Raw genomic sequence first — 25982 nt, 5'->3', positions numbered from 1 at the left:
TACAGTTTCCCTGCTATCACAGCAGTGTTCTGCTTCCAAGGACTAGTCATTAATGAGAAAGTGGCTCACTGTACCATCGTTGTCAACGTGTAGGCTTGCGTGTGCACGTTCATGGACGACTGTACAACTGCAGAACTATTGAAGTCTGTATGCACGCCTTAACGCAGCTTTTGAATCTCAGCACCCCTGCGACTGGAACGGATGAGAGGAGAAGGAGCGGTCCTTGCAAACTGCAAGGATATTAACCACCACCCCCAGCCGTCACCCATGAGGTGCCAGCAGCTTCTACCAGCTGTGGCAACAAAAAAGTTCTCCAGACATTCCCAGCTGTCCCCTAAGCATACCTGCCTTCAATTAACTGCCAGGGTGGGTTCGAGAATATGCGTTCTGCGCAGCTTCTGACTACAGCTAACAGATAAAATAAGACAGACAGACCACAAGGTACAGATGTGACACCTATGGAACATGTAATCCCGGCCAAGAATACTTTATCCTCAGTGTTTACCTGGATTAGCTGAGCCCCTAACCAGCCCCTTTGAGATGGATCCTAATGCTAAACCCATTTCACAAATGAAGAATCCAATAACTAAAGGGATTTGAAATATTTTCCAAGCAACATCATGCAATAACCAAGTAGTGAGTGCAGAATCATGGGTGGCTTCAGCTCAAGTCACCTTTGGATAGTACTTGTGTGACACGGATCATAAGGAATGATGGAAGCTCCTAGAAGTTGTCGGCTTAGGAGCAGGCACCTTATATTGTTCTATTTGTCTTTCAAGCATTGGAATAAATCTAATTAGAGGGATCCTGTGGTTACAAGAAAAGTTGTTTAAAAAACATCTGTTCCAATTTTCTATAACTTCCCTGCATGAAGCAGTATTTCTTTTTACTCTTTTTTGTTTGTTTGTTTTTGATATGAGGCCTCGCTATTCAGCCCAAGTTGGCTTTGAACTAGATCCTCCTGTCTCAGCCTCCCAAGTGGAGGGATTACAGACATAAGCTGTCACACACAGCAAGAAGCAGTATTTTTTGAAGCTGTAATTATTAAAATAAATTTAGAAATACAACAAACATTGTTGTAAAGTACATGTCTCACAACACAAGGGTAATGTTTTATCTGTTAGGATTTTTGAATAAATAAATGAAACCTTGAAAAATAGTTACACTTAAATCTACCACTTCTATTTTACATATTGAGACTGCATCTAATTATGACTTTGTTGGAAAAAAAATAGATTCAGTGTTTAAAAAACAAAATGAAACCTATTATAGTTTCCACCCCCTTATTTTACAATAAGAAAACACAGGCTTAGAAAATGGTACTTTAAAAAAAAACCACTCCAGTGATTAATAACACAGTCAGAATCATGGCTCAGTTCTGTAGACAAGACTATTACCACCATCTCTATCCTAGTTGAACTGGAATGTTACGTAAGTATCTATGAACAAGCTGGGGATATGAGATTTCACAATGATTTGATGAGCTTTAAGTGAGTAAATAAATCATAAAAAGATCATGATTAAATTAAGTAATAATGAGTAACAGTTGAATATTAACTACCTTTAAATCTTAAGCAAACTGAATGCAAATGGAAGACTCAAAACATCAGCTAAACATTTTTAAAGCTTACTCTTTAATTTGTCTTATGATGCTTTTATTTATTCATTTATTTGAGAGAAAGAGAGAGACAGAGTGAGTGAGAGAGAGAGAGGCAGGTAGAGAATGGGCATGCCAGGGTCTCCAGCTGCTGCAAACAAACTCCAGATGCATGCACCACCTTGGGCATCTGGCTTACATGGGTCCTGGGGAATTGAACCTGGGTCCTTTGGTTTTGTGGGTAAACACCTTAACCACTGAGCCATCTCTCCAGGCTTCTTATAATATCATATAATGAGTGTTTAGTGGAACTGTAATGTCTCATATTTCCCATGAATACTTGCCTGGATCTATCCTTGACCACCCTTGAACTTCCATGCCCAAACCCTGTCTTCAAAGGTCCCTAGTGACAGCTATGATCCTGGACGCAGAGACATAGGGTGGAGAGAGGAACTGAGGCACCACAAGAACTTTCAAATGAATTCATGAACTTTTTCTTCACAAACCAAACTACTAAAACCCACACATGAAGTCAGGCATGATCACAGATGTCTGCCATATAAACAGTCAGAAAGCAGAGGCAGGAGGGTTAGTTAGGAGTTCAAAGTCATCCTCAGCTACATAGTAGTTTGGGACCAGCCTGACCCTTAGAGATCCTGTCTTAAACAAAAACAAAACAACAAAAAAAAAAAAAAAAAAAAAAAAAAAAACCCAACCAAAAAAATGGCCATCTGCAATAATCCACTTAACAGACAGGATATCTCCCCTGTCAACAGCAGGAAAGACAGATTCTGGAAAATCACTCAGGCCTGGAGTAAATGCGAAAGAAAGCTGTACTTTAAATCCATGCTCTTCGCACATTCTATGACAGAATTGGGCCGCAGCGCACGGAACTCATCCGCATGGAGACAGAAGACAATATCCTTCCACCATTTCTCAGGGAAGTCACTGACTGCCTACTCCAAAAGACATCTCCTGCTTCCTGCCTCACTTGCCCATTTTACACCGAGATGCTGAGAGCACACTTCCTAGGTCAGTGGGTAAATGGTTTAGGTCATGAGGTTCATCAGGAGAAGGGTTGGGGGTTGGGGTGGATGGTGCTATGATCAGACTCCCTCCCCAAACGCTCAGCTCCTCCCAAAAGAAGGAAGTGGGAAGAGAGCTCCATGGTTCAAGTGATCAGATGCTGGGAACCTCGAGGCAGAAGGCAAGGGAGGACGCGGGGGGGGGGGGGTGGCGCGGATGTCTTCATGCTGTTGATACCTTTTTACATCCCCCAGAGTAGTGGGGAGCTGCCTTCTCAGGAGAAGGGAGCCAGCTAGGCAGGAGGTACAGAGTATCATGAGTCTTGCTTTAGGGACTGGGAATTGGGGGGAGGGGGGAATCCTGCACAAAAGGAGCTGGAGGGGAGAGCGATCTAGGTGTGAAGAGGGTGCAGGGACAGTTCAGTGGTTAGGGCGCTTGCCTGCAAAGCCTAAGGACTCTGGCTGGATTACAAAATACACGAGGTTGCGCATGCGTCTGGAGTTGTCTGCAGTGGCTAGAGGCCCTGGCAAACCCATTCTCTCTCTCTCTCTCTCCTTCTTTCTAAATAAATAAAAAAGAAGAGGAAGCCAGGTGTGGAGGCTCACACCTTTAATCCCAGCACTAGGAAGGCAGAGGTAGGAGGATCGCCATGAGTTCGAGGCCAGCTTGAGACAGCATAGTGAATTCCAGGTCAGCCTGGGCTGGAAGGAGACCCTACCTCAAAAACCAAAAAAAGAAAGAAAAAGGAGGGTCTGTAGACACATTCTTAATTGCTTTTTAATTGGTATTTTTACTGTTCATAGGTGTGTACACGCCTTTGCGTGTGCATTGCATGTCTGCGTCTCCGCCTCTCATCTTGCTGTCACTGTCAGGATGCGGGGTCTGCAGAAGCCCACCAAGACTTCTGGCATCTTTTTTTTTGGTTTTTCGAGGTAGGATATCAGTCTAGTTCAGGCGGACCTGGAATTCACTATGTAATCTCCGGGTGGCCTCAAACTCATGGCGATCCTCTTACTTCTGCCTCCTGAGTGCTGGATTAAAGGCATGCGTCACCATGCCCAGCATTTTATTTATTGATCGATTGATTTTATTTAATAGAGAAAGAGGGAGAGAAAGAGACAGAGAGAGAGAGAATGGGCGCGCCAGGGCCTCTTGCCACTGCAAACGAACTCCAGACGCGTGCACCCCCTTGTGCATCTGGCTAACATGGGTTCTGGGGAATCAAACTTGGGTCCTTTGGCTTTACAGGCAAACGCCTTAACTGCTAAGCCATCCCTCCAGCCCGACTTCAGGCATTTTAAATGGTGTCTGGGGATCGAGCTCAGGGACTCCAGCTTGAGCAGCCAGCACTTTATCCACTGAGCCATCTCCCCAGCTCTGTAGATACATTTTGAAAACACAGCGCATGCACACACACACACACACACACACACACACACAGCGCGCGCGCACGCACACACACACACACACACACACACACACATGCATGCACTCTGTAACCAGATCAGTGACAAAAGCACATGCATTAGAAACGATGCCCTGATTTGGAGCCAAGGAAAATAAACAGTGGAGCAGACGGAGGTCAAAAGACAGTTCGCTCAACTGAGAAATAGAAATTAGGTAATAGCTAATTAAGTGGTCACGAGCCAAGCCTTTGCAATTAGACAGTGCTGAATCTTTGGTCCGTTTCTTGCAGCTGAAGACCCCAAGTCTCAGCTTCCTCATCTATAGAATAGGCTTAACATCGCTGACCCTCTCCTGCTGCGGTGAAGGTTTAAGGAGAGATGGCACAATGCCGTTGGCACAGTTGCCCGCTCTACAAACACTCTGATGAGTGATCACTCTTATCACCATGGTAGAAGGTGACAATAACAACAGGGTAAACAAAGAAAGCGCACTTCTACGAGGAGGAGGAGGGTTTAAGCTTCAGTTTTACAGACACGCTGGACTTTGATAAAAAATGCCCCAGAGTCTATGAAGATAATTAAAAAAATAATGAGAAGCTGTAGAGATGCCTCAGTGGGTAAAGTGCTTTGCCAGGCAAGCATGAGGGCCTGAATTCAGGCCGGGCGTAGTGGCACACACCTTTCATCCCAGCACTTGGGAGGCAGTGGTAGGAGGCCCACTGTGAATTCAAGGCCAGCCTGAGACTACGTAGTGAATTCCAGGACAGCCTGGGCTACAGTAGGACCCTACCTCAATAAACCAAAAAAAAAAAAAAAAAAAAAGACCTGATTAAGCTGGCCATAGTGGTCCATGCCTTTAATCCCAGCACTTGGGAGGCAGGGGCAGGGGGATTTCCATGAGTTTCGGGCCAACCTGAGAAGACATAGTGAATTCCAGGTCAGCCTGAGCTAGAGTGACCCTACATCAGAAAAACAAAACCAAACAAAAGGACCTGAATTGAAATTCCCACAACCCCTGTAAAAGTGCCGGGTGTGGTAGCACGTGTCGGTAAGGCACGTGTCTGGGAGGCAGAGAAAGATAACTCCCTGGCCAGCTTCTTTAGCTGAATGAGTGAGCTCTACGTTCAGCATGGCACTCTATCTCAAGAAGAAAGTGGAGAGCAATCCAGGAAGACACCTGACACCGACCTCTGGCTTCCACATGCATTTGCACACATACATACATGCACACACACACATACAATGACATGTAAAAAGAAAAAGGGAAATTACTCTACACAGGTGCAGCACAGTGAGGTAGGAAAGATCTATATTCTGAGCTGGAGAGATGGCTCAGCGGTTAAGGCACTTGCCTGCAAAGCCTAACCACCTGGGTTTGATTCCCCAGTGCCCATGTAAAGCCAGATGCACGGTTTGTTTGCAGCTCCTGGAGACCCTGGCACATCCGTTGTCTCTCTCTCTCTCTGTCTGCCTTTCTCTCTGCTTGCAAATAAATTAATTTTTTTAAAAAAAGAAAGATCTATATTCCAGTATTTTTTTGTCACAAGTCTTAGATTCCTCATCTGCCTGCTGTTATGACGTAATGTATTTGGAAATCCTTAGAACACTGTGAAGCCTACAAAATGCAAGTTGCCCATATGTTGCCATTCTGTTTGCAGAAACCTGAAATAGTAATACAGTTGCTAGGGCTGAGTATGTGGCTTGGGGCTCAGGAGCTTGCTAAGTATGTGCTAGCCCTCAGCTCTATCCTCCCTTGATACCATAAAAAAAAAAGTGCATGCCAGGCGTGGTGGCACACGCCTTTAATCCTAGTACTCAGGAGGCAGAGGTAGGAGGAGCGCCAAGAGTTCAAGGCCACCCTGAGACTACAGAGTGATATCCAGGTCAGCCTGGGCTAGACCAAGACCCTACCTCAAAAACAAAACAAAAAAAAAAGTGCAACTTTCGACCTACTATTGCAGTCAGCCTCATGTTGCTGAGATGAACTTCCAGACTAGGCATGGTTTATGGGAGGAGCAGCATTTATTTGGAGTTTACAGATCCAGGGGAAGTTCCATAATGGCCGAATAAGCTGGCCCCCTTTACACAGGTCCACGCAGAGAGAGAAATAGCAACCTCCGCCAACACAAGCAAGCACACTTCGGTAACCCTAGCCAGGGCTCAGACACTTTGCATACCTTTAGGCTCTTGGAATTCCAGATCTGAACCCCCCTCACCCCACCCACACACACACCATTAGGGCTGGACCCTAACTTCCGCCCACAGTGACACCTCCTCCATCCAGACAGCTGGAAATGCAAGAAGCTGTAATTAAAACGGAATCTATTGGGGGACATCCACTCCAATACCACACCCGCCACATACAGTGGTGAGAGGAAGGCTCCATGCTGACTAACTGTACAACACATGAGAAGGGTAGAGGACAGACCCCTTCTCTTTGCTTAGCTGACCCTTTACCCTGTCATTCGGGGTGCAGACAGCCTGGGACAGGCAAGGCTGGAGGCACACACCGCCCAGATTAGAATGCTAAGGGGCCACTTATTAGCTGTGTGAACATGGGCTTGATCTTGAACCTGTCCTGTTTCTTATCTATAAAACAGAAATGGCTATAGTAACTCAGCGGATAGAGTAGCCTGTGTTATGATACACACGATGGAAAGTCCAGGTAAGAGCAATGAGGAAATATCACTACATCGTCATCTATTCAAGTTTCAACATCTGTGTATATAACTCCTGGCCCCACTTACTTCTAGAAGAAAGACCGCCTGCAGTTAAGGCCAGTCTCACAGAGCAGCAAGTCAGGAAAAACGAGAACTAACCATCCAGGCTCTCGCACGTGTCTCACCAAGTACAGTAAAATCTGGAGTTTCAAAAAGGGCGCTCAGGGCTGGAGAGATGACTCGGCAGTTTAGGCGCTTGCCTGAAAAGCCTAAGGACACAGGTTCAATTCCCCAGTTCTCACATGAAGCCCAATGCACAAAGTGGCACATGCATCTGGATTTTGTTGGCAGTGGCTAGAGGCCCTGTCACGCCCCCCGCCCCTCACCTCTCTCTGCTTGGAAATAGTTTAAAAACTAGAAAAGGCATTCGGCCTCTCTACACAGACAAGAACCCCTCGTGTGGTTCCTCACATGTGAAACGGAGTCACATGGCTGGGAGTGTTCCCATCTCGAGACAACGAGCGCACAGCTCACAGAACAGCCAAACTCCAGATGCCAAGGAAGCTATCCAGCAGGCCAGCACAGAGCCGATGCAGCCCCCGCAGAGGGGCGGGTGAGCGGGCCCCTGGCTACCATCATTGGGCTGTGACTGGTACGAGGCTGGCATTTACGCAGAAGAAGGCCCAGTTGTTCAGATGCACATGAGAAGGCCTTTCAGAGCCACCAGGCAGAGGGGATGACTGACTGGCTTCACTGGGCATCTCCCAGCCACCCTCCTCCAGCAGGGGATCTGCAGAGTACACATCCGCCCGCCTGTAGCCCCGGATGCGTTAGATCGCGCACACCATGGAGAGACCGCAGAGCAAGGGTATGACACGGCACTTGAGCCCAAGCCCTTCCCTTATGCACAAAGACCTGCGTGAGTTCATGGCAGTGCCGCTGATAAACCAGAAGCCATTGAGCACGTACCTGCTTGTCCACAAACTATCTCTGTGACAGTGAGAGTGAGTAGCTCCTTTAAAAAGTCCATCTTCCCCTAGTTAAAATCATTTTAGTATCAATTTTCTGAAATTAATATGAGGTGGGAGACCGCACAAAAATTTTTTTTTGCTGGTTTTCCAATTAAAAATAGTTGAAATGACTTATATCTTTTATTTTGGAAAACCCAGAGACAAAAAGATATCTGCCTGCCAAGAAAGTGAAATGCCAAGTTTCCGTCAACTGCCCGGTTATCATCTGGAGAGCTAGAATTACATTTTGTAACGTGAAAAGCGTCGTCTGTACAAAGAGGTGAGTGATGGGAAACCAGCGCAAGCGACGTGCATCGGGCGTGTGCTGGGGCTCCCGGCTCTGGGATGTTTGCACTCGAGTCTCGGGATTTCTGAACGGGATGTATCCTGTCATGAGGCCTCACAAGGCAAAGCATGCGGTCAATGACCATGACTCACCCCAGCCTCCCCTCCACATCAGCCCTGACCTACAATGACCATGTCTCAGATCCAACTCGCAGCACTACGCCTTTTTCATGGACTAGGGGTGGAACCTAAGGGAGGAGAGAGACGTACTCAAAACCTCAATAGCTGAACTGAAACTGTACCCCCAAACACTGTACCAGATACTAAGTTTCTTGAAAAACATTATTTCTTTATAAGGAGCAAGAGAGAATGGGTACGCTCTAGTGCCTCTAGCCACTTAAAATGAACTCCAGGTGTATGCACCACTTTGTGCAGCTGACTCTATGTGGGTACTGGGGAATCGAACCCCAGTAGTTTGGCTTTGCAGGTAAGCACCTTAACTGCCAAGCCATTTCTCCAGCCCTCAAATCCTAAGTTTTTGTTGTTTGTCTGTTTGAGACAGAAGTTCATGTATCCCAGGTTGGTCTTTACCTTGCTGTGTAGCCAAGGGTGACCTTGACCTTCTACTGTTCCGGCCTCCACCTTCCCATTGCTGGGATGACAACAGTCAGGCATTACCAGACCAGCTTGTGCATTCGCCGGGGATCCAGCCTCACGCACTGACCAACTGCACTGCATCCAGTCTCCAGGTACTGAGTTTATGTTCCACATCAGCCATCCTCAGTCCTGACTGCCTGGTAGAATCACTTGAGGATTGCAAAGAAAATACCAAAGTCTGGGGCCTATCCCACATCAATTAATTAAATGATAATTTCTGGGCCCTGGCATTTTACGAAACGTCCCCAGGTAAGTCCAACGTGCAGTGGAAATTAACAAGGACTGCTGGCTATGTAAGACAAACCCAGAAGAATCAGCTGGAATAGAAGCTTCCCTTGGCTGGGTGAGCTTGTCTCCCTGAACACCCCCAGTCATGTGACCTTGGATGGGTCACCCTGTCAGGCGACCGATTTGCATAAGTCTTCCAGGAAAGAACTGTGTAAACAGCAGGATTTGTCCTGGCAGGCCTGCCTCCTAGCTCCAAACAGTCTACACAATTCTTTCCCCCACCCACACCCCCACAATGTCAATCCAGAATGCCCACAGGTGGGGCTGCACCAAACACTTCCCTGAACCAGCCTGGAAAACCTGGTTCTGAGGAGCAATACTCAACTCACAGGGTAAAGAAATGTTAAGTGTGGTTTCAATGGCTCAGATATAGAGTTGTATTTCACGGGCACGTAACAGGGAAACCTCTGAACGGTGGGGAGAAAGGGAGGAAGATTCTGAGAGCATTGAAAACAGCACCCCACCCAGTGATTTCGAACGTCAGTGGGCTCCATTCAGTCATGGTTGTGCTGAGTTTTAATCAACAGAGCAAGAATGACTCCCCTTAATAACCAGGCAAGAAAGCATCAACTGTTATTTTTATTTATTTATTTATTTGGCCCCCCTCTCTCTCCCTGTCTTGGAAACAAGTAGGTGTCTACACGCTTGAATTTGTCACTGTGCTGCAGTTTTTGTAGACAGTGATGTAGTTGGCACGGAGACTCCCAGACTCGGTGCCCACAAACAGCTGCACCCTATCGTACCAGCAGGTGCATGGACAGAGCCCTGAGAAAGAATTCCATGCAAGAACAATGTCTCTGTTATGACTCCAAGGGGCAGCGTCTGCAGCTAACTTACTAGTACGCTCCATTTGAAGACAGGAGGAGCTAGAAACTCAAAGTTCCCTGGAATTTGGCCTTTCTGCCTCAGAATAATATTCGCAGACCGAGCCAGGTAGAGCACACAGCGACCTCGGTTATCTGTGGTAGGGCCCGAACCAACTGCGGTTAGTGAGGGAACAAACAAACAAACAAATCCTTGCAAAAAATATGTTCTTTTTGTTTTAGTATATCGTCTCCTCCCATGGGCTTGCATGGCCACAGTCACCAAGTTTACATTTATATCCAAATATGCACACACACAAAAAAAAAATTACCGATGCATCTCACTCCCTGGTGACTTTATAACAGGTTGCTAGGTAACAGTGCATACAAGTCAGGTTTCAGGACCTGTAGTAAGCCACCAGAAAATAGCTGCATGGGCCTTTTGCATAAATAGTGTGCCTTTGCGATCTGTTTTCTTATGCCATTGATCAGTCAGTAAATACTCCCATTGCCAAGCCGTAAACAACTCCTCATCAATACCTGACTCAAAAGAACAGATCACAACATGTAAGGCTTTGTTGTAAGGTGCTTTGCCCCAACCTATGAAGCGCTTCTTCTCCCTCCACGTCTGCTATTCACAGCACTGGCTCTAAGCAATTCTCCCTTCTCTTCTTAAGCTCTCTGACAAGGGTTACAGTTAATCACAGCCTGAAGCATGTTGGGGGAGGGGCGCTCAGAGCTCCGCCCAGCAGGAACCCAGTGTCAGGTGCCAAGGTTTTTATCTAAAGATCGAGCCTGCCAGCCGCCCTCCCCCCCCGCCACCCCCTATGCTTCAGGCCTGAAAACAGAAATCCCTGGAGTCATAGAAAGAGGGGAATAACACCTTAAGTCCACTCAGTTTGCCCAATTCTGTTAAGCATGGAAACATCCACTAGGCTAACCTCCGCTAAATGAACACATCCATTCACATCCTGCCTTTGGGACTGTACCTTGAAGAGCCAGAAAAGGAGTCCCTTCGGCTATTATATCCTAGGTAGGTGGAGACGGTGGGAAAAGACCCACTCTCCATCTTAGAGGACCTCTTAAAGGTGGCCAGCGGCTACAAGTATTTCCCCTATCATTTCAAACATATTTAAAGAAAAATGCTCAGTCTGTCCATGGCTCTGGGGCTGGGGAGAAGGAGGAGAGGACAAGAGGACGCGCAGCAGGGACCATGCAGCCCCTGGGTGCCCCCGCAGACGCGATGTGGGGAGGTTTGCTCACTGCCTGGTAGGCTGCCGGGCCTCCCTGTCGCTATACCCCTGAGTCTGCCTTCCTCTGTGCTTCCAGTTATTTTTCCCACTGCTGAGGGGCAAAGATGGGGGGGCGAGGGAGGACTCTGCGAAGGAAAGACCCGACTGGGGTGTCAGCAAGCAAAGGGGCTTCAGAGAGGAGCTGGGCCTCTCAGTCACCTGGCAATGACATTTAGTGAAATGCGACCCACAGTCCATTTGAAGGAAGGCGGTGGCCAATTATTCTCCATTTAAAGGGTATTGTCAATCTCCAGAGAGCTGAAGTGGCATTTGGGAAGCATCGGGGGACCGCCACCTTCACCAGCAGACAGAACTGATTCTCCACCGACCTTTCCCCACTTTCTACGATGCCTTTAAATTTTAAAACTGGATTTAAAAAAAAATGTAACGATGGGCTGGAGAGATGGCTTAGCGGTTAAGCGCTTGCCTGTGAAGCCTAAGGACCTTGGTTTGAGGCTTGATTCCCCAGGATCCATGTTAGCCAGATGCACAAGGGGGCATATGAGTCTGGAGTTCATTTGCAGTGGCTGGAGGCCCTGGCATGCCCATTCCCTCCCTCCCTCCCTCTCTCTCTCTCTACCTCTTTCTCTGTCTGTCATTTTCAAATGAGTAAATAAACATAAAACAAATTTTTTTGTAAATGTAATGAATAACAGCCCAGTCCCACAACATGTCTTCTTGCTCCAAGAGTCAAAAAAAAAACAATCTTACTATCTTTCCACCCCACTCAATCATCAGTACCTCACCAAAGACATCGAAAAGAAATCTCTCTCTCTCTTTCACACACACACACACACACACACACACACACACACACGAAAACAAATCGTGTATACTCTAATATGGCAGAAACCAAAGTGAATTAGTAAGAACACAGTTTCATAATTTATGTATCATCTCTGCAAAGTGTATTAGGCAGTTGGAAATGAAACATATAAAAACTTTTTTAAAAAAATTCTACTTTAGAAGAGATGCCTAGAATAATCAAATTCGTAGAAACAGAGAGTAAAGGTACTGGTTAGCAGGGCTGAGAGGAAAGGGAGTGGAAATCTAATTGTTTAATGGGGACACACTTGGAACATGGAAAATTCTAGAGATGGATGGATGGTAGTGACAGTTACATAGCAATATAAGTATATAAGGCCAGTGAAAGGGTTAGAATTATATGTGTTAGGTATGTTTTAATCCTACTCATAAATCACCCCCAAAATTCATAATGATAGTCTTTAACATTTACTCAAATTACAAGTAATTCTTCATTGCAGGTTTTGTGTATGTCCTTCAAAATGCATTGAAACTAAAACAGTAAAGACCTTAAGTAATGAAAGTGAGGAATTCCATATGTGTAAGTACTTCAGAGAAACCAATGTAAGAGACAAGTTAACTAAGGCCCAGCGTCACAGGAAACAAAAGGCATAAGCTTATCTTTACCATCTGACCTTTCCCTCACCACAAGAACCCAAAAATGGGGGGGGGGGCAAAACAATGCAGATTGTTTTGGGACCCAAGCAGAAGCGATGCCTGTTTCCAAAGGCATCCCCAAAGAAACAACAACAAAAAATAACTCAAAGAAAGTCAAGGAGAAAGTTCATCAAAGTGCAAAATACTAGAATTGAGAAGACCTTGAGACTAGCCCTAAAAGCTTACTGTACAGATGAAAGAGAGAAAGAAAGGGGAAGTGAGAGCAAGGGACGAAGGGAGGGAGAGAAGGAAGGAGGGAGGGCGAAAGAGAAAGAGAGGAGGAAGGAAGGAGAGAAGAGGCGAGAGAAACACAACCCTAATGCAAATACCTGACAGCTTCATGAGAAAATCGGATGCCATCTTAACCGAGATGTCCTGGCTGAACAACACGGCCGCACTGTTGGGCACGTACTCGGAGGGCTCTTTCAGCTTTGTGTGGTTGGCGGGCCTGTCGACAGCATTCAGGGTAAAGGAGGTAGGCAAGCCGTTATCTTCCTTGGGTTCCTCCTTCACCAGCAAAGGTGCGACGCCAGCCCCACCCAGGCTAGTCCTTTCTGGAGTGTTAGACGTCATCACGGTCCCCACTAGCTCCGTCCCTCCTCCTCCTTCCCTTTGTTGCCCCAGGCAGCCACTGTCACTGAGGTGGGGAGATCCCTTGACATCTGGGTCTAGGATCTCCTCCTTCACCTTGGCCTCTGTCCTCAGGAAGTGCTGATGGCAACGCATGTGCAGTTTCAGGCTGAAGTGGCGTGAGGACGTGAAAGGGCACAGCTGGCACTGAAAGGTCTCTCCCCGGTCCTGATGCTGATGAACCTGATGGAGAAGCAGGAAGAGTGAGCTAGCCACCGTGCACGTATGGAAAGTGTCTTGCACGCCCCGCTACTCATCAATGTTTCTCCCTTGTACACACATACATACGGCCTGGGAAGAAAAACCACCAGAAGAGCCCTTCATTAGCATACTCAGGTTAACCCCTAAACACACAGTGGGTCGATGTAGGTTAAGCATCCATCATGGTGAATGCGTAAGTGACTCTCATCAAATTTGCCCTGAAAGCACTACACTTAATGTTCATACTCATATGTTAATGCTACTTTCACTTCTGGTTAGAGAAGCTTCTCTTTTCTGATGGTGATGACCACCTGGATGACCCAAAAGGCAACATAGTGCTGAGAAGAAGGGATGGAGGAGTGTCCAGCACTGAAACATCTCACACCTTCCAAGGCTCAGGGTACACTGCGGAAGAGGTGGTGGAAAGAATGTAAGAGCCAAAGGAAAGGTACCACTCCTTACATACAACCATCCGGACAGAATTTGGCCTCGATATCCAAGACCTTGCAGTGCCTAGCAATACCCACACAAGACCTTCATAATAGGAAAAAAAGATGATGACATCAAATTAAAAGAGAGGCTAACGAAGACAGGGAGGAAATATGATGGAGAGCAAAGTTATGAACAAGAAAGTGGGGAAGGGGAGGAAATACCATGATTTGTTGTCTATAAGTATAGAAGTTATCTGTCTCTATATATGTGTATCTATCTATCTATCTATCTATCTATCTACAGATAGATAGATAGATAGATAGATAGATAGATAGATAGACAGACAGACAGACAGACAGACAGACAGACAGAAAGACATAAAAGAATCCAGCTGGGCGTAGTGGCGCACACCTTTAACCCCAGCAGTCGGGAGGCAGAGGTAGGAGGATCACCATGCGTTCGAGGCCACCCTGAGACTCCATAGTGAATTCCAGGTCAGCCTGAGCTTGAGTGAGACCCCACTATGAAAAACCAATAAAACAAACAAATAAATAAATAAACAAATAAATAAATAAATAAATAAAAAGAATCCATCATGGGCTGGAGGGATGGCTTAGCTTAGCAGTCAAGGTGTTTGCCTGACAAACTAAAGGACCCTGATTCGATTCTGCGGGACCCATGTCAGCCAGATGCACAAGGGGGCTCACATGTCTAGAGTTCATTGGCAGTGGCTAGAGGCCCTGGCATGCCCATTCTCTTCCTCCCTCCCTCCCTCTCTCTCTCTCTTTCTCTCTCTCTCTCTCTTTCTCTCTTAACCTCCTCTTTCTCTGTCAAATAAAGAAAGAAAGAAAGAATCCATCATGACAGACAGGCCCACAATGGAGGATGTTGTCTGCTGATCGACACTGTCTTGGACTGACACGTGCTATTATTGTAGTCATCTGACCTCACTTGTTAACACCAGAGAAAATACTGTAAACTCAACACAGTGTGAACCTAGTCTGTAATTACTGGTTAGGGAGCAAAAGACAAACCTTGCAACTCGTTCCCCTAACAAGACTCCTTTGCATATACCCACTGATAATCACCCACAGAAGGAGCTATCTTGTCAACATAGTTTCACCTTCACAAAATGCTGCTCTTTGGTAATTAAGAGCGTAGAAAATACTGTCTCCAGCGTATCCCTGTTTCATAGACAGGGAAACTGAGGCTCAGGGCAAAGTGGAGTAAACCCAGTACCATATGAAAAAAGAAAAGCAGGGGGAAAAAAGAAGGAAAACCAATGTCGGATTCTCACCAAGCATTCCGAGCAAGAGCAAGAGACCAAGTTTTCTCACCCGTTTATGTGTGTGTATATACATATGTGTTGACAACTTCTATTTATTGACATCTGCAGTGAAGAATGTAGACTATTTCTTATATTTGAGAGAGAGGGCCTCCAGCCACTGCAAAGGAACTTCCGATGCATGTCACACCTCTTGTGCATCTAGCTTATGTGGCTACTGGAGAATCGAACCTGGCTCCTTAGGCTCTGTAGGCAAGCACCTTAACGGCTAAGCCATTTCTCCAGCCTAAGAATTCAGACTTTTAAATCCCATTCCAGTCCTGCCCACATCCAATAGCTGTAAAAATGGTGAGAAACTTTTTTTTTTTCTTTCCTGTCACCACCAAATTTAGTGCTTGAAAAAAGTGAGGATATCGTGGCTCTGGCGAGAGCCCGGCTTCAAGCTGGCAGGTGTGCACAAACTCGAAACTTTCCCATTCATCTCTGCCAACGTGCTCCAGGACTGACCTGCTACACCCTGCTATTTCAGGCCTGGCCCTCCCTGGAGGAGAAACTGCCAATTTTGTAGATTTGCGCCAAATGATTTGGGGGAATCATATGATCTGGACAAACAAGAATGGAAGTGATTGGCATTCAAAATAAAACTGACCCTTCATTGGTCAGGGAATGACCTGAATGGGATTTGAACTGTGGTCTCATCAAGGTTAAAGCCTCGTCTGTGCATCCTTGGTACCACCTGGCCCTCTGCTTGGGTCTCCTTTCCAAGAGAGCAAGTTTTACGACAGCTGTTTATGCCTCCTGAATGTGATCCAAAAGCATTCCTCACCAGCCAAAACATACTTTTAAATAATGTTAAGTGACCAACAAAAGCAAAGAAATTAAAAGTTAATCGTGAGATCCTGTTGCCACAGCACCCCACTGTGGCTTCCTGAAAAAAACAACAGAAGAGATTCTGAGCTCCCCCCACCACACACACACAAAGCCTGAGTTTCTCTACAGAAAAAAAAAAAAAAGTTAAACTCAGTTTTAACAGAGCCTTGCATATTAAAAGATTTCCCCTGTGCCCCAGCAGAAGGCCAGGAGGGGGTGGGACCAAGCAGTATCTGGCCATCCACGAGGCCCCTTTCTGCTCTTCCCACAGTGGGATTTCTCTAGACACCGTCCTATCATTTGCTTTCTCACCAAAGGCAGGAGCCCTAATTGGCAGAGGAGGAGACACCTTGGAGCCTAAGGTCACAAGCCTTGCCGGCTCCTGACAGATGCTGCCAAAAGCCATGCCCGGAACCAGGTGGTAAAAGTCACAGGGCAGGAAGCTTCTGGGCCCCTGAGCATGGGTAGATTCCATTTCAGAAGCATCCCCAGAAAAGCTAATCCAAGAACAGAAAGTCCCGTGGTAACTTTGGAAGGACAAGGACGGGTCTCTTTCCCTCCAGATCCCAGCCTTGCTGGCGAACCTCAGACAGGGTGAAGCGGGGGGGGGGGGGGGGGGGGGGGACACTAGGTTTGGAAAATAGTTCAGTGGTTAAAGGCGTTTGCTTGCAAGCCTACCAGCTGGGGTTTGATTCCCCAATACCCATGGAAAGCCAGATGCACAAAGTAGTACATGCGTTTGGAGTTCATTCGCAGAGGCAGGAGGCACTGGTACGCCCATACTCTGTCTCTCTTTCTTGATAAATGATAGATGAATAGATGATATATAGATAGATAATTAGATAGATGGATGGATAAAGATGATAGATAGAGGGTTGAAGGGATGGCTTAGCAGTTAAGGCGTTTGCCTGCAAAGCCAAAGGACCTAGGTATGATTCCCCAGGACCCACATTAGCCAGATGCACAAGGGGGCTCATGCATCTGGAGTTCATTTGCAGGTGCTGGATGCCCTGGCGTGCACATTCTCTCCCTCCCTCTCTCTCTCTCTCTCTCCCTCTATCTCCCCCTCTTTCTCTGTCAAATAAATAAATAAATAAATTTCATTTAAAAAGATGATAGACAGATAGATAGAAAACCATCATTGAATTGACTTTTGTTATTTACCTCCACTTTCCCACTGGGGCTGTAACCTCACATGTAGCCCTATACTCTGGTAGCAGCTTTTTCCCCTTTTGTCCTAGCAAAGGGGTACTCATCTGCTATTTTTTTTTTTTTGAGGTATGGTCTAACTTTAGCCCAGGCTAACCTGGAATTCACTATGTCGTCTCAAGGTGGCCTCAAACTCATGGTGAACCTCCTACCTCTCCCTCCCAAGTGCTGGGATTAAAGGCATGTGCCACCATACCAGGCTCTTTTGCTGTGATTTTTTTTTTAAGGCAAGCCCAACAGACTGCTATTTATTATTATTATTATTTTATTTATTTAGTTGAGAGAGCGAGAGAGGGAGGGAATAGGTATGCTAGGGCCCCCAGCCACTGCAAACAAACTCCAGACACATGCACCCCCTTGTGCATCTAGTTTATGTGGGTTCTGGGGAATCGAACCAAGATCCTTTGGCTCTCCAGACAAATGCCTTAACCACTAAGCCATCTCTCCAGCACCAGACTGCTTTTTTTTTTTTTTTAATTTAAGAGCGAGAGAGACAGAAATGGTACACCAGGGCCTCTAGCCACTGCAACTGAACTCCAGACACATGTGTCCCCTTGTGTGATTGTGCGACCATGCACACTTGCATCACTGTGCATCTGGCTTACATGGGACCTGGAGAGTTGAACATGAGTCCTTAGACTTTCAGGCAGGTGCCTTAACCGCTAAGCCATCTCTCCAGCCCAGATACTGTAATTTTTTGTTTGCTTGTTTGTTTTTTCAAGGTAGAGTCTCACTTTAGCTCATGCTGACCTGGAATTCACTATGTAGTCTCAGGGTGGCCTCGAACTCACAGTGATCCTCCTACCTCTGTCTGCCGAGTGCTGGGATTAAAGGCGTGAGCCACCACGCCCAGCTCAGATGTTGTAATTTTTTTTGTTTATTTAACTTATTTATTTGAAAGCGACAGACATAGAGAGAAAGAGGCAGAGAGAGAGACAGACAGACAGAATGGGTGCGCCAGGGCCTCCAACCACTGCAAACGAGCTCCAGATGCGTGCGCCCCCTTGTGCATCTGGCTAACGTGGGTCCTGGGGAGTCAAGCCTCAAACCAGGGTCCTTAGGCTTTACAGGCATGCGCTTAGCCGCTAAGCCATCTCTCCAGCCCAGATGCTGTAATTTTTATTCCCACTAACCCAACATTTGTTTCTGAAAGTCCCTCTTGCCCTGCTAATGGGAAGAAAAGTGTGGCATGTTTCCCAGTCTCGCTGAATCTCATTGCTGGGTGAGCCATGGGTTGCTTGGGTTGAGGTATTTCAAGAGTCACTATAGGAACTATGTACTGAACCCCCTTAGGGGACCAGGTCAGGCCAGTGAGAGTGTCTCTGCTCTAAGGGCAGACCTAGTGGGGGCAGAGTCAGCTCAGGACCCCTTGCCTCGTTTCTTTCCACAACTTCACTGGCATTCTTTCTTTATCTTTGTGGCCTTCCTCATCTTTTTCTGTTCGGTTTTAGCTCATGAATCTCACACATAATTCCTGTATGCTCACTCATCCAGGAAAGTTGTAAAAGACTTAATGGAAATCTAAGATAACCCTGAGGAAGCTGGAGGCATTTACAAGCTCCTGCAAGCTGGTCATAAAAACATTCGCACAATATTTCATGGAGAAAAGTCCGGCTTCCGGAGAACGTACGTTGCCTACCTAGCACTGCACAGGGGCATGCTAGGTTCTGTAACTGTTGTACAAACTCAGTGGAATTTCATTTTTCTTACATAAATCAATAAAGATTATATATCAGAAGATTCATGGCAATTTCTATGGGGGGGATAAATAATGGACCATTTCATGTGCTTCTTATCAGTTTTTCTAAATTTTCAACACCAGGGGCTGGAGAGATTGCTTAGCACTTAAGCGCTTGCCTGTGAAGCCTAAGGACCCCGGTTCGAGGCTCGGTTCCCCAGGACCCACGTTAGCCAGATGCACAAGGGGGCGCACGCGTCTGGAGTTCGTTTGCAGAGGCTGGAAGCCCTGGCGTGCCCATTCTCTCTCTATCTATCTGCCTCTTTCTCTCTCTCTGTCACTCTCAGATAAAGAAATAAATAAAAATGAACCAAAAAACATTTAAAAAAATTTTTCAACACCAAAAAATATATCGCAAAGAGAAAAGTAACCAAAGTTATTTTAGAGTAATTTCTTATAGAATTTCATTCACCTTTTCTAATGAAAGCATGAATGTATTTTATTTTTTTAATATTTTATTTATTTATTTGAGAGAGAGAGGGAGACAGAGAGAGAGAGAGAATGGGCATGCGAGGGCCTCCAGCCACTGCAAACGAACTCCAGATGCATGCGCCCCCTTGTGCATCTGGCTTACGTGGGTCCTGGGGAATCAAACCAGGGTCCTTAGGCTTTGCAGGCAAACGCCTTAACGGTTAAACCATTTTCCCAGCCCATGAATGTTTTTTCTTATGCCATTTTGGATGATGATTACTGCATTAGCTGCATTTTCCAAAGGCTCTTTCTCCATACTAGCAACTGTATTAAGCTTCTATGTGTAGGTCTCATTGAACTCTAGTTACAACCCCTTGAGAAAGACTGCAGGGTTATTATGTCCATCAGTGGTGACAGAGGTTGAGAGAGAGCTCAGAGGTCTCAAAGCTCACACAGGTCCTAAGTCTTGGAGCTGAGATTCTCATACAAGTTGAGATCTTGCTTTTTTTTTTTTTTTTTTTTTCGAGGTATTGTCTCACTGTAGCTCATGCTGACCTGGAATTCACTATGTAGTCTCAGGGTAGCCTCGAACTCATGGTGATCCTCCTAACTCTGCCTCTCGAGTGCTGGGATTAAAAGCTTGCATTTTTTTTAAGGGAAAGTAAGTGTGTGTGTGTGTGTGTGTGTGTGTGTGTGTGTGCACGCACAGTCATGCACGTGTCAGAACATGCCCATGCAGAGGCGTGCATGTGAGGGACAGAGGACCACTTCCGTCCTTGCCTTCCTCCGTGTGTGGGGCAGGGTCTTGCATTGTTCGCCTCTCCATTCAGCAGGTCAGCTGGCTGGTGAGCTCCCAGGACACTGTCCGAGCTTCAGAGAAGAGATCACAGAAGCTTGCCACTGCTTCCGACTTTTTAAGTGGGGGTCTGGGGATCCAAACTTGGCTATTCATACTAGTATAGCGAGTGTTTCATCCCCCGAGCCATCTCCTCAGCCCATAGGGTTAGATCTTAACGTCTGGCTAACCTGCCTCCACTTCGACAAAATCCATCCACATTCATAGTCTCTGGTGAATATAACAGAGCAAACCACAGCCATTGCATTTCTGTGTAGACTATATTTACCAAGTCTTGCAAAATTAAATTATATCTAATATTTTTTAAAGGCCCAACAGGGAGACGTGCAGAAAAAAAGACACACCTTTGATAAAATTAAACTTGCATGGCCCCGTTCACACCTGTTTCATCAAAAACTCAAGTCATAGCTCAACAGGTTAGGACACCATGACTTTGAATACAGTAGTGATTCCACACAACTGCCTTATTGTAGTAGTTATTGATTTGTTCTGAAAGCATTCTAGGACCCCACGACCCTCTGAGCCCTGGCAGCTCTCATCTGCAACACTGTCGTGGCCATCTGCCGGTGACATCAAGGCACCAAGTCACCTCCCCAGAGTGTCAGGGTCACCAGTTCTCGCTATTGAAAACCCAGCCTTTTTTTTTTTTCCTATGGGTTTATAAATAGGTTGTTTTAAGTGACCCTGAGCTGAAACCAAGCTTACAAGGTGTCAGGAGAGATGCAAGTTTTCTGCTTGCTGAAGCTTTAAATGCATCAGACCTGGTTTCTAAACACAGCAGAAGACCCACTTGCAGAAACAAGTTCTGGTTTTAAAGGCATTTCTTTTGAAGTCTTATCCTGCTAATAAAATCCAAGGCTTAAAAATAAGAGATTGGGGCTAGAGAGATGGCTCAATGGTTAAGACACTTCCCTGCAAAGTCTAACAACTCTGATTAAGTGCCTCAGTACCCAGGTAAAGCCAGATGCACAAAGTGGTGCATGCATCTGGAGTTCATCAGCAGCAACTGGAGGTCCTGGAGTGCCCATCTTTTGTCTCTCTCATCTTTATTTCTCCCTCTCTCTCTGCTTGCAAATAAATAAATAAAATAAAATGTGAGGTTTTACTTAGGGACAAGGTGGTGGAGGATGAGGAGGGTCCTGGCAGTAAATCAGACAGACTCCATAAAATTCAGCCAACCAGAACTCCTGGTTGAAAGATTTCTGAAGATGATGGCCTTCTGCTTCAGGAGAAAAAGGCAAATGACAGAAAACAACTTACACCACAGGTTTACTACTTTTTTTTTAATCTTCTAAGCTATTTCCTAAAGTCAATAGAAATTTCATGTGATCACGCTTTTTACAGACAGTTCTTAACAGTGATTACTACTCTATTCACAAAGATTAGAATGAGAGATTTCTACATAAGTAAATATACACTCTACTTATGTCAGGAGAAGAGATGTTTTACAAATAATGTCAACTGCCAACCAATACTGAAAGTTATCAGTGAAATATCGTCACTACTAAGATGTTCAATGACAGTTATTAAAATTAAACAACCACCACTGAACATGTTGGACATTTTGTTACTATTATCTGCTTTTAACACTAATGATAGCTCTTCCAGACAAACACTGCTGCCTCCATTCAGCAGATGAGAAAGTTGAGAGTTCACTGGAGGTCAACTTGCTTAAGGCTGTTTGGCTAGCAAGTTGTGTAATAAAATTTGCATTTAGCTCTGTCAAATTCAAAAGTTCATGCTCTTGTGACCTCATGAGTTTCCTCTTTGAAGCTGGGACAAACCCTTAGTATGAATGAGGTCTGCTGAGAACATTTCAATATTACTAATTTATCCTTCAGTTCATCAAAGAGCGATGGACGGGTTCTAATCAATTCTCTACATGCCTCTTACAGGCATGAGCATTCCAAGTGTTCTGAACAGGACGTTCAAAATGATGTTCTTGGAAGTTTTATAAGTGTAAACCCAGGAAAGGCTGGCTCAGGCACTGAAGGTTTCAAGGAGGCCCAATCCAAAAACAGAGGGTCCTCCTGAACAAGGGCTCTTGCAGTAAACTTACAACACTGCCCCTGAAAGGCAGGCTCCACCACAGCGCCCCCTACAGAAGGTCCTCCTGAACAAGGGAGTATTGCAGTCAACTTACAACACTGCCCCTGAAAGGCGGCCTCCACCACAGCGCCCCCTCTCGGCTGAGAAGCCGACTGCACTGGACTATGCACAGCGGGCTCTGGCCAAACCTGCCTCTCCCTGGGGTCCATGGGCAGGTGGCTTACCTTCATGTGAGATTTGAGATTGTCCTTGCGAGCACAGCGGAATGGACAGAGCGGACACTGATGACTTTTTAAACCTGTGTGGATCACCATGTGCCGCTTCCAGTAACTCTTCCTTTTTATAACCAAACCACATATTGGGCATTGGAAAGGCTTTCCACTTTCTTCTTCTGAGGCTTGGAAGAAGGAGACAAAAGGGAAGATTAAGAAAAACAAAAAGGCACATCGCATCTGGCAGTCAGGTCATGCATTGCTGCATAAGAAGCACTACTCATGATTTGAGGGTTGTTTTTTTTTTTTCCTTTGGCGAGTCCAAGATTGTAACCGTGGGGAAGTTGTCTGACTGCTTCTGTTTAGGTGGGAACCCACATTCCTTGGGTCACTTCCATTGGGGTTCCTTCCATCTGGCCACCTCTGATCCTCCTATCTGTGACGGTCTTACTTCCAAAGGCCATTGTACTGCTGAGCCTGGCCTCCAAAGGTGCCCATAGCTAGAGAAGTCTAAACGTGGGAGCTAGGCTTAAGTTTGTATCTGAATCCCCACTTGGAAAGGATAGAGAACGAAAAACAATCCAATGGGACAGAGAATAAATAACACACCGTTTCTTGCAGAAAATCCAAAGAGCTATCAGCAAGCTCGCACACTAGACTCCAGTGGAGACAAATTCGGGATCCCTACTGTTGGCTTGTTCACCGTGGCTCTTGCAGACAAAGGCTGCTGCCAACTAGGCCATCGGAGGGTCTTTAAGGCCAGGGGGTTTCTATCCTCTTATTGTGTGTGCCTCAGCTTCCCTCTAACAATGTTGCTCTGATCGGGACCGGACCTCACTGCCTACTGTGGGAAGAGACACAACCATAGTGTCATTATACAGAAATCAGTTCCTCAGCAAGTAACGCTCAGGTCACTGTCTCCTACAGTGTCCACAAAGGGACCTCCGATGAGAGACAGTACACTGCAGAATTTCTGGTCTATCATCCAAGGCCTAATTTGGGGAGGAATGAATAAAAACAAGTGCAGTTAAAGGCTCAGTTGTTTTTATGTGGTCCTCACGATTGGATCTAGGGCCTCTTCTAGCAATTCTTCCTGCTTTTTTATTTTATTTTATTTTATTTTATTTTATTTTGTTTATTGGTTTTTGGAGACAGGGTCTCCCTCTAGCCCAGACGGGCCTGGAATCCACTATGTAGTCTCAGAGTGGCCTAGAACTCATGGTCATTCTCCTACCTCTGCCTCCCAAGTGCTGAGATTAAAGGTGTGGGCCACCAAACCAGGATTTGCTTTTTCATTTTTGAAGCAAGATCTTACTAAGTTGTCTAAGCTGGCCTTGAGTTCACTCTGTAGCCCAGGTAAGCCCTGAAGTATATATTAATTTATTTATGTATTTATTAGTGAGAGAAAAAGGCAAGGAGAGAGTGGGAAGTAGGAGAGAATGGGCACGCCAAGGCCTCCAGCCACTGCAAATGAAGTCCAGACACGTGTGCCACTTAATGCATCTGGCTTACGTGGGTCCCAGGGAGTCCAACCTGAGTCCTCTGACTTTGCAGGCAAATGCCTTAACTGCTAAGCCATCTCTTCAACCGGGCCCTGAACTTTTTTTTTTTTTTTTTTTTTTTTTTTGGTTTTTCGAGGGAGGGTCTCACTCTAGCCCAGGCTGACCTGGAATTCACTATGGAGTCTCAGGGTGGCCTCGAACTCATAGCAATCCTCCTGCCTCTGCTTCCTGAGTGCTGGGATTAAAAGCATGCACAACCACACCCATCCAGGCCCTGAACTTTTAAAGAAAATATTTCTATTTATTTTCAAGCACAGAGAAAGAAAGAGAATGGGTGTGCCAAGGTCTCTTGCCACTGCAGATAAACTCCACATGCAGGAACCACTTTGTGTAGATGTACGTGGGTACTGGAGTATCAAGCCCAAGCCAGCAGGTTTTGTGAGCAAGTGGCTCTAACCACTGAGCAATCTCTGCAGCCCAGGCCCTTGGCTTTTGACCTTCCTGATTCAGCGCCCCCTCCCCCACCTAAGGTAGCTGGGATTAGAGACCTGAGCCACTAACTAGCAGGTCTGTGGGAATCTGGACATATGGCTCCATACACTCGGGCTTGAATTTTGAGTCTCCCAGTGGGTGGAGCCCAGCTTGGAAAGATGTGTCACTGGGGCGGGGAAAGATCTTAGAGACCAGCCCTTAGGTGTGTTTGGGGGGGATCTTAGAGATCAGCCCTAAAGTGTGTTTGGGGGTGGGTCCAAGTCCAGATCCACTAGGTGTGTTCAAAGCACTTGGAGTTTCGGCTGTTCACACTTGCAGGTGTTGGTGTTTACTTGCTGCAATTGTTTCTCTCTGCTTAGCTCTACGAAAGGGAACCAGCTTCTCCGACCATGCATGGTGTCCCCTGGACTCTGTGAGCCTGAAATAAATCCCTTTCCTCCCATAAGTTGTGTCTGGCTGGTTGTGTCCCCCAGACACATGGAGCTGATTGAGACAAGGTCCATTCTTAATAGCGAGGAATCAAATATTTCAGCACCCGGTAAACAAAATAAAACAAGGCTGAGGAGGTGGATCAGTTGGTTAAGTACTTGACTCACAAGCATGAGGACCTGAGTATGATCCCAAAACACATGTAAAAACGTCAGGTAAGGTGGCCTGTGCTTGTGACCCCAGCACTGGGGAGGTGGAGACAGATCCCTGGGGCTGGATGGCCAGCCAGTCTAGCCTAAAGGGAAGCTTCAGCTCAATGAGAGACACTCTCTTTAAAAAAAAAAAAAAAAAAATGGAGCTGCAGAAATGGTTCAGTGGTTAAGGCACTTGCCTGCAAAGCCAAAGGACCCAGGTTCGATTCCCCAGAACCCATGCAAGCCAGATACTCAAGGTGGAGCACGCATCTGGAGTTCGTTTGCAATGGCTGGGAGGCCCTGGCATGCCCATTCTTTGTTCTCTCTCTCTGTCTCTCCCTCTTTCTCTCTCAAGTAAATAAATATAAGTAAAATGTTTTAAAAATTAAAAATAAATTTGGCTAAGTGTGGTGGTACACACCTTTAATTTCAGCACTCAGGAAGCAGTGGTAGGAGGATCACAGTGAGTTCGAGGCCAGCCTGGGACTACACAGTAAATTCCAGGTCAGCCTGGGATAGAGTGAGACCCTACTTCCAAAAAAACATGAATGACATTCCTGTTACCTGAGGTTGTCCACACATGGCCTCCACATGCATGCTCACACACATACCTGTACCCCCAAACACACTCACACATGTATGTGAATATAAAAAAATAGATAAGGGCTGGAGAGATGGCTCAGCGGTTCAGGCATTTGCCTACAAAGCCAAAGGGCCGAGGTTCAACTCCCAAGGACCCATGTCAGCCAGATGCATAAGGGGGCGCATGCATCTAGAGTTCGCTTGCAGTGGCTGAAGGCCCTGGGGTGCCCATTCTTTTCCTCTCTCTCTCTTTCTCTCTCTCTCTCTCTCTCTCTCTTCCTGCCTATTTCTGTATCTCTCTCTCAAATAAGTAATTTTAAAAAGCAGATAAAAATTTTTAAATGCAAAAAGTAAATAAAATATGCACGAGCATGCTGTGCGTGCGGTGTGTTGCACGTGTGTTTG

General features: G+C 46.1%; 1 protein-coding gene across 7 annotated transcripts in view; it reads right to left on the bottom strand.

The window, feature by feature from the left end:
• Positions 1–25982, bottom strand: part of Znf827 (zinc finger protein 827) — a 233663-nt gene that overhangs the window by 151056 nt on the left and 56625 nt on the right. For all 7 annotated transcript variants that reach the window (XM_045130866.1, XM_045130860.1, XM_045130865.1 and 4 more), the window contains exons 3-4: positions 22391–22563; positions 12815–13298 (exon numbers count right to left, since the gene is read on the bottom strand). In XM_045130866.1, coding sequence (XP_044986801.1) covers positions 12815–13298; positions 22391–22563 — 657 coding nt within the window. The remainder of the gene's footprint in view (positions 1–12814; positions 13299–22390; positions 22564–25982) is intronic.

The sequence above is a fragment of the Jaculus jaculus genome, chromosome 12 (assembly GCF_020740685.1).
Source record: "Jaculus jaculus isolate mJacJac1 chromosome 12, mJacJac1.mat.Y.cur, whole genome shotgun sequence".
In the NCBI taxonomy this organism is placed as follows: Eukaryota; Metazoa; Chordata; class Mammalia; order Rodentia; family Dipodidae; genus Jaculus; species Jaculus jaculus.
This window is presented reverse-complemented; position numbering and strand designations above follow the sequence as displayed.